General features: G+C 41.6%; 2 protein-coding genes across 3 annotated transcripts in view; one reads left to right on the top strand and one right to left on the bottom strand.

Annotated features, from left to right (window-relative positions):
- The window catches only part of INSC (INSC spindle orientation adaptor protein), a 133,742-nt gene extending 125,113 nt beyond the window's left edge, over nucleotides 1–8,629 (top strand). For both annotated transcript variants that reach the window (XM_083477992.1, XM_083477991.1), the window contains 4 exons: nucleotides 168–234; nucleotides 335–490; nucleotides 2,138–2,214; nucleotides 5,372–8,629. In XM_083477992.1, the coding sequence (XP_083334118.1) occupies nucleotides 168–234; nucleotides 335–490; nucleotides 2,138–2,214; nucleotides 5,372–5,500 (429 nt within the window). In that variant the 3' untranslated portion in view covers nucleotides 5,501–8,629. The remainder of the gene's footprint in view (nucleotides 1–167; nucleotides 235–334; nucleotides 491–2,137; nucleotides 2,215–5,371) is intronic.
- PSMA1 (proteasome 20S subunit alpha 1) overlaps nucleotides 1–15,860 on the bottom strand; it is a 376,247-nt gene that overhangs the window by 271,457 nt on the left and 88,930 nt on the right. The gene's annotated exons all lie outside the window — the stretch shown is intronic.

Genomic DNA, 15,860 nt, shown 5'->3' on the forward strand with positions numbered 1-15,860 from the left:
ATCTGGCTTCCCTTGAGCTACTGTGAAAAGGTGGCAATAAAAGATACCTCAGAAAATCGAAGGTGCTGATACTTAATTGGCAGCTTAGAAGGACATGTCTTAAATGCATGGTGATGGTAAGAATTGTGAAATGTAATATTTCAAGTGGTTGTTTCTCTTTAATTTAGGTTGTGACGATATTAGCAAACATGTCTGTCCTGGACCAGTGTGCCTCAGAAATAATCCAAGGAAATGGTATGCAAACTATGCTGCATCCCTTTTAATTCTGCTTTTTGTCCTGAATATTCTTACTGTAGCCTGGGATGCTTATCAACAGTGTTTCACTCCTTTGTAGGTGTTCAAGTTTTAATGGAAATGCTGTTTGAGAAATCGTCATCTGGGAATTCACCAGAAGTAGCTGCTTGCGAACGAGTTCAGCAAAAAGCCGCAGTTACGCTCGCCCGGCTGAGTCGTGATCCCGAAGTGGCACATGCAGCCATAAACCTTAGTTGTAAGAATTTTAATGCTTAACATGCTGGCACTGTATAAAATATGCAAAATGCTGCATCCGTCAAAGTGAGGAAGCAGCTGCTTTGATTGTCAAAGTGGTCTCACTTATCTGCTCTCCGTATACCCTCTTATCAGCTGTGCTACATCAGAGGGCCAGTCCATTTGCTACTGTTTAGGCTTCTTCCCCCCCCATCCATGCAGAATTTCCATCCTTCTGTATGGACTCAATTCTGAACCAGTCTACACCACCTTTATGTCTTCAGCAGTACTGTGCAGATCTCCCCTTCCATGTTACTCATTGCATTACAACTGCAGTGGTACCTTGGTTTACAACCACAATCCGTTCCAGAGGTCCATTTGTAAACCAAAACAGGTTGTAAACCAAGGCGCGCTTTCACCAATGGGGCCTCCAATTTTTTTTTTTTGTCATAATAAAAAAAAGGGTTGTAATCCAAAAAAAGGTTGCAAACTGGGACACGCACTTCTGGGTTTGACGTGTTTGTAATCCAAAATGTATGCAAACCAGGACATATGCAAACCACTGTACCACTGTACTTTAATGGATGTTTAGTTTGCATGGAAGAAAGTCCAGTTGTGAAGGCAAAAAGAAGCACAAATGGGTGTGCAAAGGGCAATTCACACAACTGTTGCAGAATTAGTTTTTTTTTTTGGCTGCTAACCCAAATGAACAAAACAGGTTGCAACACTGTTCAAAAAGCCTAATCCTGCAGACAGTGAAAGTTGCACATCTTCAATTGGCCCTGAGCAGGGACCTGACATGTGCACAACTGTTAAATGATTTCCATGATCACAGCTGGTGCATATATCATTTTTTCTTCATTTTTGAATCTCTTACTATGACAGCATTTCCTTTTAAAGCATTTTCAGCTTTCCAAACAAAACACCTTATATGGGACTTTGTTAGTCCTCCAAAACACAGTTGATTATTTTTACAGTATTTTTCAGAAAACAGTAAGAGGCGGGGACCATGTTTCCTTCTGGAGGCTCCATAGCAATGGTGGGTGTTGTGAAAGTGAGTTTGGCCACACCATTCTCCATCTTCCATCCAGAAAAGCAAGAGATATCTCAGTTCAAGGACACATTCTGGCCTGGTAAAAACACCAGAGGAGGGTGCTGGGTGCCAAAAATGATGTGGTTTATGGAGGGGTGTGTCCTGTTCAGAGTCCTGAGGGCCATATAGAGATGGTGGAGGCCACATTTGACTCTCAGGCAGAAAGTACCACCCTTGCTCTACAGTCATTCAGTGACACCAGTGGGGTCTTCCAGATGTGGGAAAATGGGGAGGGCAGGGGGACGATTCTATACCTTTTCTAATAGAATAATGATAGAGAGAACTAAGGGGACATCCCCAAAATTACAGAGACTCCCTGGTTGTGAAAACAGAACTGTGAGTGCTTTCTGAGTGACGCTTCTACAGTTCGCTGTTAAACTGATACATCACATTTCAGCTCTTTATAATACACACAAGGGAAGTTCCTTTCTTGTTTTCTAGCATCACTTTTTACTGAATTCATCATCATTTTCACTGAAACGGATAAATCTGGAAAGTATATCACACTGATGCAATGTTGAGAATTGTGGAGATTTGAAATTACTCACTTTTCAATGTTCTTTTCAAAATATATAGGTATTCCACGCCTCATAGAACTTTGCAGGTCTCCTACCAAAAGAAATAACAGTGATTCTGTTCTTGTTGCATGTTTGGTAAGTGCATCTAATTATTTGCCTTTAGCTTTCCCATGGGCTTTCTATACACTGAAAATATATTTAGCACAGTAGGATGTGTTTTGTAGTCTCTCTCATATCTAAAGAGCATATTAGAGCTTCCTTTTGTTGCTGGTTAGTATAAATTTCTAGAGAAATATTGCTTCAAAATCCTCTTGTTCCGTGCCAAAATCCACACCTCCTGAGTTGATATACATAGAATACTAAATATATGTTTTTCCCAGTTAATCTATATGAAAGAGGCTGCCCCAAACACACTTTCCTTTTCATGTGTTGCTTCCTTTCTTGAAGTGGAGAAGCCTCTTTTAGCAGGAGACCTTCAGAGGTCCTGTGCCCTTAAGGGATCATCTGGTTTGGCTATTTAGTTTTATTTAAAGGGTGCTACCACTAAAGACCACTAAAGTAGATAACCTGCATAGCATTGTATGAGATAAAGCAAATCTGGCTTTGCAGATTTGTGAACCATCCTGTGATTGTGAGATCTACAGAGAAAGGGTGGTGTACAAAATTCTTCATTATTATTATTTATTTAAATTGCAAAGTATGTGCTTAAACAGTGAGCAAACATTAACACTCCAACAGCTGTGGCTATGGAAGAAGCAGGACCCTCATGGAGTGTTAATGCTGTGAACCCTTCCGTTGTAGCTGTTGATTTACTTGAACTGAGAACTTTGTGAAACCCAAGAACAAAGAACCAGGCAGGCAACTGTATGGTGTTGGGGGTTTGTGCTTTTGGGGTCTGTTTACTGATTTGCTGCAAGTTTAAGCAATGTATTTATTCTTTTTAATGCTGTTAATATGCACTTTTTACAGGTTAGTGGCAATGGGAACTATTTGATGATTTTTTAAAAGAACTGTTTAATTGTTTTTAAAGAATTGTTCTCCTTAATGGCCCATCACCCAGGCAAACATCGCCCTATATTTTCACACTTGCTGGGCCCAGGGGTTAGAAGGGTCTCACCAAGCAGCCTGCTGCCCTGCTGCAACTCACAACACTCTAATAGGCGCACTCTTGCCAGTAAGCAAGCAAGCAAGTGTATACAAGCTTTACTATGATCTAGGTCTCTTCTGTTCCTGATACCACTGGTATGTGTACAAATTTGCCTCCAGGATGTTACCAGAAATAGGGATTTCAATGTACTGAGGCCTGTTAGTCTGGAATCATTTTTTATTTTCATTGCAGAGGCAGTTAGCTTATAATTTTTTTTTTATAAAAAGATTATCATGTTGCCATAAGCAATGCTCAGAATTTTGTGACCTCCCATCTGATGACACAATAAAATAATTCCCATAATAGGCACATTTTTTTAATGTTGATAAGTGGACAATATTTCTTTGTGCAACTGAGTTTTGCACTCATATTTCTGTCCCCAAATGGTTGGAAATCATGTGATTTACTCTTTGAAATAATGGTAATGCTTACAGACACCAATCAGGGTGGAAGCAGCTGTATGCTAAGTACTGGGCAGAGACAATTCCTATGTCAATTTTAAGTCTGAACAGTTTTAAGTAGGGAGATGAAGTGGCTTGCCTGAGGTCACACTATAAATCTTTGCCAGACTTGAGAGCAAAATGAAGACTGACCCTCAAAGTGCTTCACTGGCACAAACCCCATAGAAATGAATGTGCCTTTTGCCAGCAAAGGGATTTCAGGGTCTTCAGGAAGGGATGCTTTCAGAGAGCTTGGTTTTAAGCAGTCCTTTTAAAGAATAGATTCAGTTTAGTTTATTCGGTGGAAACTAGCAGATTCCCCTACCAAAATTAAGCCACAAAATCAAAGCAAGGGACAAAGGGTCAGGGTCAGTATGCACAACCTCACTCAGTAGAAGCCTGAATGGGACTTAGTCTAATGTTGTTCCATGCACCACCAAAAGCAATTTGTTAGCAAGGTTGGTTCAGCAACGTATTTGGGCAGTGTGGACAGTCTCCCCATACAGGGCACCGAACCGAGGCAGGCACAAAATGATGATGATGATGATGATGATGATACCTATATTTATATAGGCACCTACTCAAAGTTAGGCCACGGTCAGATGGGCAAGTGAGTTGCCACAACTATGACATAGTGCACTGGAGAGCCCATTGAGAAGATCCATTAAGAAAGCAACTGTACCAGAAGGAATTATTGAGAAAATAATAAATATTTTGAGGGGGTGGGGTTGGACAAATTTTGTCCTTGCTCAGGGCACCATATTACCAAAGTCCACTCCTGGTTTAGTTTACTTTAGTTTAGTTTAAATAAGAAATTTAGCAGAGACCTAGCTTTCTTTTCAAGCACCCATATTACAGCTGTGCTGAAATCTCAGAAGCATGGCTTTTAGAAAAAAGAGAAAAAAGTACAGTGGTACCTCGCAAGACGAATGCCTCGCAAGACGAAAGTTTTCCGTTTTTTGAGTTGTTCTGCAAGACGAATTTCCCTATGGGCTTGCTTTGCAAGATGAAACGTCTTGCGAGTTCTTGCGAGTTTGTTTCCTTTTTCTTAAAGCCGCTAAGCCGTTAATAGCCGCTAAGCCGCTAATAGCCGCTAAGCCGCTAATAGCCGTGCTTCGCAAGACGAAAAAACCGCAAGACGAAGAGACTCGCGGAACGGATTAATTTCGTCTTGCGAGGCACCACTGTATGTGTTTTTAATACCACAGTCCTATACATGCCTATTCTGAGTTTGACAGGGATTACTCCCACGGAAGTACATGACATCACAACCTAAATGTTACAGATTGCAGATATCCTTATGATGGGAGCATCCAGAAGCATCAGATTAATTAGGCACACACAAACTAACATGGGAACATAAATGATGAAACTGTTGTCGACAGGAATGCTGTCGTTTAATAATGTTGTCCATTCTGATACCTGTACATCTAAACATGTAAATCAATTCTAGAATGTTGATTTGCTATTTGAGGCATGTGGCCACACACACACATAATGTATGAGTCTCAACTGCTTTTCAAGTATACAAATAAGTAACTGTATTGAATCAATAACATCACTATGATAATGTCAATCAATTAATGGTTAAGGGGATGTCTGCCGAACCTCAGCTCAATAGTCATTCTGAACAAGTGATGTTTCTTTAGCATTGCATGAAGCCAGATTTTTATTCTAAAACTGTATTGTCACATTTTTCTTTCAGGCAGCCTTGCGGCGACTTGCTGTTATCAGCCCTGATGGCCTTCAAGAGTCAGATTTCCAGCAGTTGGTCAAGCCCAGGCTTGTGGATTCCTTCCTGCTCTGTACCAACATGGAAGAAAGCTTTGTATGAACAAACCACAAATATAACCCAAAATAGGAAATAGTGTTACGTAGGGCAACGTAGCTAAAATGTTATTTATGATTAATTTATTTCAAGTGCTAAAAAATCAGCATAGGGAAAAAATGAGGCCATTAGGCACATAAAAAGAGACCTGCTGGGTCAGACAAAAGATCTGTCTAGTCCAGTATCCTCTTCTTGCAGTGGCCAACCAGATGTCTGTGAGAAGCCGGCAAGCAGACACAAGTACAACAGCCCCCTCCCCATTTGTAAACTGGTGTTCCAAGGCATCCTGCCTCCAGTATCAGAGGTAGTTCCACTGAGAACCTTAGGCTCCATACATTTGTCTAACCTCTTGTGGGGGCACATTTCATACTTTAGCTACCCCATTCACATTACTTGGATAAGCCAAGGTATTATGAGAGCGGAAAAGAAACATCTCTCTATCTACTTCCTCTACACCTCACATAATTTAATGCATCCCTATCATGCCTCTCTTTACTCACCTCCCCCCCCCCAACTGAAAAGGCCCCAAATGTTGAATTGTGTCATAGGGGAGTTGTTCCAGCTCCTTGATTACCATATTTTTCGCTCTATAAGATGCACCAGACCACAAGACACACCTAGTTTTTGGAGGAGGAAAACAAGGAAAAAAATATTCTGAATCTCAGAAGCCAGAACAGCAAGAGGGATCGCTGCGCAGTGAAAGCAGCAATCCCTCTTGCTGTTCTGGCTTCTGGGATAGCTGCGCAGCCTGCATTCACTCCATAAGACACACACACATTTCCCCTTACTTTTTAGGAGGGAAAAGGTGAGTCTTATAGAGCAAAAAATATGGTATTTGCTTGCCCTTTTCTCCACCTTCTACATCAGCAGCCGTGGACCAGATTAGGCCCATCAACCTGTTTTCCTCAAGTTTATTGCTCACATGCCCCACAACTGCTGTCATATATGAGACCAGAAAAGGCATGACCACAAAGTAGCAATGGGGCAGCCTTATAGGGCACTCCCAATTGTCCCTTGGCAAGTAAGGGCTGTACCGGGCACATTTTCAGTTTACACCAGAGGTAATACATAGCCATCGTGGCTACTAGCCTTATCCTCCATGATTTTGCCATTTCTGCTCAGGGAAGGAGATCAGCACAGAGTGCTCTTCTCACACCACACCCCCCTTGATTTGTACAGCAGCATGCAGGTCATTGCACAGAAAAGGGGGTCAATACACAGCCAGTTTCCTTTTCCCAGAAGGGATCCTAGCCATCAAGTTATTAAGGATCTGAACTTTGGCTGGATGGAAAGTAAGCCCACAGGAGGACCACATAGTGCTGGATAAGTATACAGACACATGCAGGGTGATCTAAGTTAGTTGTTGATGTGTAGTGAGTAGATGTTTTATATTTTCCTAACTGGCAAACTACTAATTGCACAGAATCATGTACGGAAGCCCCAGCAGCCTTCGTCCCACCTTCCAAAAATGAAAAGCAGAGTGCTTTTGAGAGTGGAGGTCATGATTCTCCCCCCCCACACACACACACAGTAGCTGTTTTTCTTTCTACCACCCAAACACGTTCCCCTTCACCCAGTTCAATATGCGTGTTTATTCTCATAAGTGAGAAACTGGACTGTGAGCAATGACAGGTAGTGTATGGGAGTGGATTTGGAGTGGGAAAACCATCAGGAGAAAGGGTTAAATAATGCATCTGCTCATAAGTGACCTGTTCTAGAGTTGCCTTTCATTTAACACCATGTCAACTGGGGTTTCTGTATATGAGTAACAACACAAAGCAGAAGACCAGATATTAATCATGACGTTTTAATATTAAGACTGGAGTAGTAGAATCTTCACCAATAATACATTTGTGCAGAAAATCTGTGGCTTCTGGTTAAAATGTTTACTGTTTCTTTTTTAAAAAAACAACAACCACAACTTTATATATCGACAGTGTTAGCTAATATATCAAACTATATTAACATATGAAATGGAAACAAAGAAGACTACAGTGTAAGCCATTGGGTGTCAGTTTCAAAATGTGATGATGGAAAACGAAAAGCTTTATATCCAAAGGTGAATGTTAACATAAATTTCATTAGAAAATGAAGGATCAGTCATGCTGTATACAAATGTGATTCTTTGAGTGCAGTGATGACTAGATGCTGGTAAAGTTATTTGCAAGAACAAGTGCTGTGCTGAAAATTTCTTCCACTTCCCTTTTAAACCTTTCCCCCATCACTTAATAAGAAAAGAAACTTTGACTTCAGTAGAACTGTGTGTCGACTTAAATTACGAATCTAATGCCACATCTGCGCTATACAGTTAAAGCAGTACAATACCACTTTAGACAATCAAGGCTTCCAGCAAAGAATCCTGAGAAGAGAAGTGTTTTTAAGGATGTTGAGAGTTGTTAGGAGGATTCCTATTCCCCTCACAGTAATACTCCCAGAGTTCCCAGGGAAAAGGGATTGATGGTTAAACCACTCTGAGAGTTGTAGATCTTTGAAGGGAATAGGGGGTCTCCCAGCAAATGTCAGAATCCTTAACCGACTAGACTTCCCAGGATTGTTTGGGGGAAGCCATGACCATTTCAAGTGGCATGATACAGCTTTAAAGTAGTGCAGATGGGGGCCTTAGATGCCTATCCTGTAGTCAGCATCAGTGAAGCCAGTGAGAATTATGCGTGCATAAGTGGGAGAACTATTGGAACCTCAGTGTTTAGAAGAATTGGTGGCAAAGTGCCAGGCACTTAGTTAGGCTCTTGTTTTCTGAGTGGCAGACTTGCCAGAAACATTCTCATATCAGCGATTTCCTGTCAGGTTATGGGAAATGCTTTAGGCATGTATTTAAGCATTGAACTAGCCTGGCCTAAACTATAGGTATGATAGAGAGTCTTCTGCACACACTGGCATATGTGCTGAATATGGGAATTGTAAAATCACGTTTACTTCAAAAAATGATGATGATGATGATGATGATGATTTTCTCTGACATATATTTGCACCCACCAATTCTACTATTTATATTTGTTTTTGTCTCCAATATTATTAAAGATTATTTGAATGTAATTTGCCCTTGTCCCGAAATCTAGGTGAAATTTGTCAAGGTTTCTGCCCTTTCCTCAGCATAATACCCCCTTAAAAAGAAAAGCCATAAGCATCTGTTTCTGTCAGGTTAGTATGCCTTGGCAAAATACATACAGTTCTAGTGAAAACTGTTAAAACCTGTTTTTCATTTTCTAAAACTTATCAAAACTGCTTTTGAATTTTGAGAGTTTTCAATAATCTGGAACAAACATTTGGTCTTGCTGGTTTAGCTTGTAGTCAAATGCAATGTTTTTATACCTTGATACTTCCCTTACACACACACACACACACACACACACCACCCCCACCCCACACGAAACATCCATAGTTAAGAATATTGACAGCCTGAAGAATGGGGCTGAATCAGAAGAGTATAAGTTAGAAGTTTTGTTTTTAATTCCTGACCCGGTCACACTCCTTTGATATATCTTCATAGTATGAGCATCCTCAGAAGTAAGTCGCATTGAGTTACATGGGCCTTACTCCTTGGTAAGCGATCATAGGGTTACAGCTTGAGAAGGTAGCAAGCTTTGTATTGAGAAACACCTGATGGGTGAAATTTGCATAGTCCCAATTCTTCCTGGTCATCTTCCAGAAATCTGGAATTCTGATAATATTTCTGCTGAATTTTGGTGACTGGAAACAGGAAACTTTTTTGCTTATCCTACCAGCAGTCTTGTTTGGGGGATCAAAATGACTCTCAAAGGCAAAGAAAAACTTACAATGCTCTCCCCCCTCCAAGCACTTGAAGTGTTGTTTTGAAAAGGTTTTAGTCGGTGCTATTTTTCTAGAAAAAAAGAGGTCCCAGAACTCACCATGAAAGTCTCCCTTGTTGTCTTATAACGGTAATGGCGCCCACCTAAGAAGTGTTGGAACTGAGTTGCGGTGAGTTCTGGTTGAAATAAAGTCTTGATTTTAGTGATGTGCTCAGGAATTTGAGATAATTCATCAGTTTTGCAGAGACTACAAATTTCAGGCAGATCTTTTAAAGCAGAGTTCATGTTTCACCTTTTCCAGGATGTTTCAAATGGAGTTACTTAGATTGGTGCTGATGTCCAAGGCAGAATTCACCACCTCAATAAAACCATATTCTTCAAGGAATGCAGTCTAGCATTTCTACACAGCAAATAATCTGGTTGAAACTTCTCCAATCACCAAAGAAATAATTTCAGCAGAAGCTGCAGTATCCAGTAGGTCTGGAGTTATTTGAATGGCGGGTTGTTTTGTGCTCCTGCGTGTGAATTTAATAAGGGAGTGTCTTTGTTTAGGTGCCCTGTAGTCATCTGAACTTTTTCCAGAAACTTCAGAAGTGTGGCTTTTTCTCGGTCTATTTCGTAGGAGCTTAGACACGCCGCTTTTTGGAGGACTTTGATCTTCTCGGCATACCTCTTCTCCTCTGCACGATTTACTGCTCTTGCCCATTTCAGAGCCATCGTGTCTTCGACCTTTGTCACAGACATCTTCTTTACTTTCTGTTTATTCATAGTAGACACTTTACTTAAAATCACAGCACAGCAGCTAAGCTGGACAAAGAATTAAGGTATTCCCCCTCTTCCAGGTAAAGGGGAGTTATTAGCTTATTTCTTTCAAAAACAAAAACAAAAGCTACGTTGCATGCATGTCTCTGGAAACCCTTCAGGTGAATAATTAACCAATTTTCTCAGGGCTGGCTGCTTTCATTGTTTCCCTAGTGTGCCATCCTTTCAGTTGATTTAATAAACTGGAGAGTTCAAGGAGGAAACAACCTTTAATTTTGTACCTGCACTTGAAGATGATTTTTAATTTAAAGGTGCTGAGATATAAGCTTTTTAAATTTTATTTTACTTCACGTGAACTTTTGAGCACGGTGGCCCTGATCAGAAATGTTCTTGATTCCTTCTATTTTATTGCTACATTTTATCCTAGCCTTCTCTGAAGTGGGATACAATCGTTCCCCTCACACTTTAACCTCATGACAAACCCGTGAGGTAAGTTATCTGAGAGACTGACTGACCTCAAGCTGCCAGGCAAGTTTCATGGCTGACAAAGAATTTGAACCTAGACCGTCCATTTCAAGCTTTGAGCCTCTATACACACCATACCTCAAAGGCAACGTGGCTAATCTTCTGCCTCATTTTAGCTCTGGATGTTGCAACACCACTCTTAACATGCATGCAATAATCTGAAGCCCCGCACAGTTAGAGGAAGAGTTTGCCGATTGTATCCAAATATGTCACTTGTGGTGACGGAAGTGTCTGATCTGAGAGAGGCTTCTATCAGCGGAACCGGAAGGGAGGGGATTTTGCTGATTGTCTGCAGAAACTCTCTGCAGCTTCCTGTATCTGCTCCAGAGGGTTGGGGGGGGTCTGTTTTAGAACAGCATGAGAGGTGGTAGGAGGAGACTGCTTAGGCAAGAGGAACGGGCAAAAATCGACTTCCTCCCCATTCTGTTGGTGGAAGTGTCCATTGGATGAAGGAGCTTTCTTTCTTTTTTGTATATAATTTTTATTAAGTTTTCTGTTTTAAAATTTAAAATACTCATTTTACATCCTTAAGATATCAATGACTTCTCTTCTTCTCTTTCCATGGTTCATTTTCCATATCATAAATCCCTGCGTATTTTACAAAAACTATACCATTCAGTATTCCATTATTGCTTCCATCAAAACCTGTTTGCACTGTTGAATTTCTGTTTTCAGCTGTACACAATTCTTTCCCATATATTCAATAAACGTTTTCCAATATTCTTTAAACGTATGTTCTTCTTTTTCTCTTATTCTATATGTTAAGTCCGTGAGTTGTGCATATTCTTAAGTTGCCACTCTTTTTAGTTGGGACCTTGCTTGTTTTCCATTTTGGGGCTAGATGAAGGAGCTTTCCATTACCCACAGAATTCATGGTATAGGGAGAAATATTCATAGCAGTTCCTACATACAATAGCTCTGTTTGACAGTGTTTCCCATCATGTGAGAAGTAGGGCAGGGAGCACACCCTCCATTATATTTTTTTCACTGGCTTCGTCATCTTCTTCCACATGTTGGGAGCTGAACTTCTGAAGCAGGGAGACTTTTCTACTCACAAAGGCTCCCTGCACGATGTAGAACCTGAGCTTCCATGGACCACAGAAAGCTGCCCTACTGGAGACATTTGTCTCCTGAACACAGAGACGGTAATGAAGCCAGCAATGGGGACATGCTAAGTGTGTGTGTGTGTGTGTGTGTGTGTGTGTGTATGTGTGTGTGAGAGAGAGAACATACTAGCAAATATTACAAAGTCAAGAATATTCTGAAGAAACAGTATTGCAAGAGTAGGATTGTATTAATGAATTGATGCTGATCACTTGATTATATTGCTATTTTATTTGATCAATTGACTCTTCATACACAAGGGTATGGACACCAGTGCTTTTTTCTGGCGGTACTCAATGGTATGCGGTACCAGCAATTTTTTTTTCTAGAAAAAAAAAACACTGCTTAAATGTCAGGGACTGGCTGTGTAGGATTTGTTTGTGTGTGTGTCCCCAACTGTAATTCATTCATGGGGGTCAGGACTTCGGGTTGTGTCAGGCGTCAAAAGGATCCAATCCCCCATGGTAGGTTGCCAGGAATGGATAAGACAAGGAAAGTTCTTACCAATGCTTTTTATTCAATATTCACAGAGAGAGGCCTAGAAATGCCGCCTCTTGGAGTAATGGCGTTACTCCAAGTGAGTCTCCACCCCCTTCCTCTCTCCCATTATGCGTCATCACTACGGGAGCTGAGAAGTGCCCTCTGCCTTTGAGCTCTTTGCTCTCCTACTTTCAATGCCTGCCAGGTTCTGGGGAGGGAGGGTCTGGAATGCTTCTAAAGATACTAAGTCCATCAGCTGTCCCCCCTCTGGTGCTTCTTCTACCTCCTCTCCCATTATCTCCCAGCTTTCCCCTTCATCTGCCTCTGAGCTGTGACCTCCCTCAAACCCCTGTTGTAATTCTGAACTGTCTTCTTCTTTGGAAGGGTCAGGCTAGGGAGGCGGTCTCCACAATTCCTCCTCTGCCCAGTCCCTGACAGGTTGGCACTCGCCTGTCCATTGGGGCACCTTGGCTGGGTAAACCAAAGGTGCGTCCCATGACACAGCAACTTCTTCCCTGCCAAGGCAGCTAGTGCCATGTTCGTAACTTCAATCCCAGAGCAGGGCAGGGGTGGGTGCAGCTGGCATGCCGTGAAGATAAGCTGCTCCTCTCCTCTCCCTTTCGAGTCTTGTTATGGCTCTGTCCACCCAGGATTCAGCAGTGAAGCTGCTTTGGTGGGTAATAATGGCCACAGGGCGGAGTGTGCACCTGCCAGAGAGAGAGCCGGACTAGGCCTCTGTTCGCTACACAGTACCAGCACCTTTTTGTCTAGGAAAAAAGCACTGATGTGCACCCAGTTAATTGTGGCATACAGTGGTACCTTGGTTTCCAAACTTAATCTGTTCTGGAGGTCCATTCAAAAACTAAAGCGTTCCAAAACCAAGGCACGCTTTCCCATAGAAAGTAATGCAAAATGGATTAATCCGTTCCAGACTTTAAAAAACAATCCCTAAAACAGCAATTTAACGTGGATTTTACTATCTAACGAGGCCATTGATCCATAAAATGAAAGTAATAAACAATGTACTGCAGTCAGACAATCAATCAATCAATCAATCAGTCAGTAGCTGAACTGGGTTCCACAGTCACAAAAACAAAACAAAAAGCCACAAAAACAAAAATGCAAAATAAATAGCAAAACCAGACAGACTTCAGTGTAACACTCAAATCGGAAGTGTAACACTCAAAACAGAGCACTTTCGGCTTCTTTAAAAAGTTCAGAAACCAGAACACTTACTTCCGGGTTTGCAGTGTTTGAGTTCCAAGGCGTTTGAGAACCAAGGTACCACTGTAGTTCCTTCAGCCTACAATTTTTGCAAATGTAAATTGAGGCTGAGCCAAGTTACTGCAGGTTAACTCCAGTCTTCCACTTAAGGGTCTCCAAAGAGCTCAGATGAGAATGTGGTCACTCACTTCCCTTGTTTCAAGAAGTCCGTTCTGCATGAAGACTTTAAAAATCTTTCTAGGCAATAAAGACATCTATTAAAAAATGGCTTTACTTGGATAAACAGGAAAGCTTTCATTTGCACAGCTTCAGCCTTTTAAAAAGAAAGAATCTAAAATTATAATTTCACAATGTAAGCAGGGAAGTGCTCATTGAGGGAGATGTGCTGACATCTACTGGAAATGTAAAACATTTCACTTTGCATTTACAAGTCAGCTTGCTCAGTGTCTTTTGGCTGACATCTAGAGTTTGAGGAATCTTTGCACTTGCAGTGGTAAGTGCAGTAAAAGAGGCAAGCCTATTAAATCAGGACTGGCAAACCTGAATCACTCCAGATGTTGTTTGACAGCAACTTTTATCAGCCCCAGCCAGCATGGTCAAGCATGATGGGAGCTGTGGTCCAGCAACATCTGGCGGGCCACAGGTTAACTACCTCTGATCTAAATGGAGGGACGGCAGAGCGGAAGGTAGGAGGAAGATACAGCAATGGTTAGAGGAAATGTATTTCTCGATACATCTATATACTTGATACAAGTATAATACACTAGTTAGCCTGTGGTAAGATGGAGTTCTATGCTTTTAGAGGGTTCAGCAGAAAGAGGATAGGAAGCACACCATCATTTTCATCTCTACTCCCATGCTATCTTGTGCTCTTCTGTTTTCCTTGCATGTTTGGCCCTCTGGGATAGCTATTTAAATCCCTTGCCATGCAATCATAGGAAGCTGCCTTATACCAGGTCAGACCATTGGTTCATCTAGTTCACTATTGTCTACAGTCTCTACATGGCTTGGGGGCAATTTTCTAGCACTTCAGATTGGAGTGTTTTCCAGTCCTACCTGGAGATGCAGGAATTGTACCTGGGATCTTCTGTATGCAAAACACATGACCTATGACTGGGTTGCAGTCCTTCTTCATACTGGTCATATGATATTGTCCAGAAACCCTTAACAATAGTTCAGTGATATACGTTCAATAACTTATGCCAGCCTTTTTGTTTGAACTCCATTATTTTTGTCTTGCAAAAATAAAAACAAAAACATTCTGATTCTAGTATTTTATACCCTGAGAGGAGGATTCTGGGTGATGTGATGTGAAGCAGACTGCAAGCATGATGTGCTACATTCTGTTCAGAACTGGAATTATTTGGCTGTCATCCAGCATTAGAGTTAGAATCTCTGACATGACAGTTTCTGAGTTGTATTAATATGTTTTAATCTTGCAAACTAATTTTGTTCCTCCAGCCAGCCATTGCAGGATTATGTTTCAAATTTGCAGGGCTAACCAGTTTCCATCTACCCATCAATTTCATTTAACTTCTTTTCGGCTGTCACAGAATTGTTCACAGCCCAGAAAAGGTGGACCAAGACCCACACATCCTCATACAGATCGATGACCACATTGCAAACTATCTGAGCCCTCTCATCCTAAAGCAGAGGATTCAGTTAAGGATTGATCCAAGAGAAGAAATACTGAAATGGGGACAATGAGGAGATGGAAGCTAGAGGGCCAAAGGGGAAAAGAAAGATCTACATTGGCTCCCAGTACGTTTCCAAGCACAATTCAAAATGTTGGTGCTGACCCTTAAAGCCCTAAACGGCCTCGGTCCAGTATATCTGAAGGAGCATCTCCACCCCCATCGTTCTGCCCGGACACTGAGGTCCAGCACTGAGGGCCTTCTGGCGGTTCCCTTGCTGTGAGAAGCCAAGTTACAGGGAACCAGGCAGAGGGCTTCTCAGTAGTGGCGCCCACCCTGTGGAATGCTCTCCCACCAGATGTCAAAGAGAAAAACAACTACCAGACTTTTAGAAGGCATCTGAAGGCAGCCCTGTTTAGGGAAGCTTTTAATGTTGAACAGACCACTGTATTTTAATACTTTGTTGGAAGCCGCCCAGAGTGGCTGGGGAAACCCAGCCAGATGGGTGGGGTATAAATAATAAACATATTATTATTATTATTATTATTATTATTATTATTATTATTAAGAACTTGTCGGCCCATCTTTATGGCTATGTTTCAATAAGGGCCGGCCCAAGACATTTTACTGCCTGAAGCAAAGGATAAGATGGTGCCTCCTCACCCTCATTCCAGGTAAAATAAAGAAGTGACCAGACTGGCAATTGAGTCTTATTTCGACACTGGCAGTAAGACAGCATCCTGCACTGTTGTTCCTAAGGGCAGCAGGGTAGCTTACAGCCTACCTGGTGCAGGGAAGGCTGGCCCTGGTTTCAATGCACATCTGCTGAGCAACTTGTCCCGCCTTTTG

The sequence above is a fragment of the Podarcis liolepis genome (genome assembly GCF_965112155.1).
Source record: "Podarcis liolepis genome assembly, chromosome: 1".
NCBI classification, from domain to species: domain Eukaryota; kingdom Metazoa; phylum Chordata; class Lepidosauria; order Squamata; family Lacertidae; genus Podarcis; species Podarcis liolepis.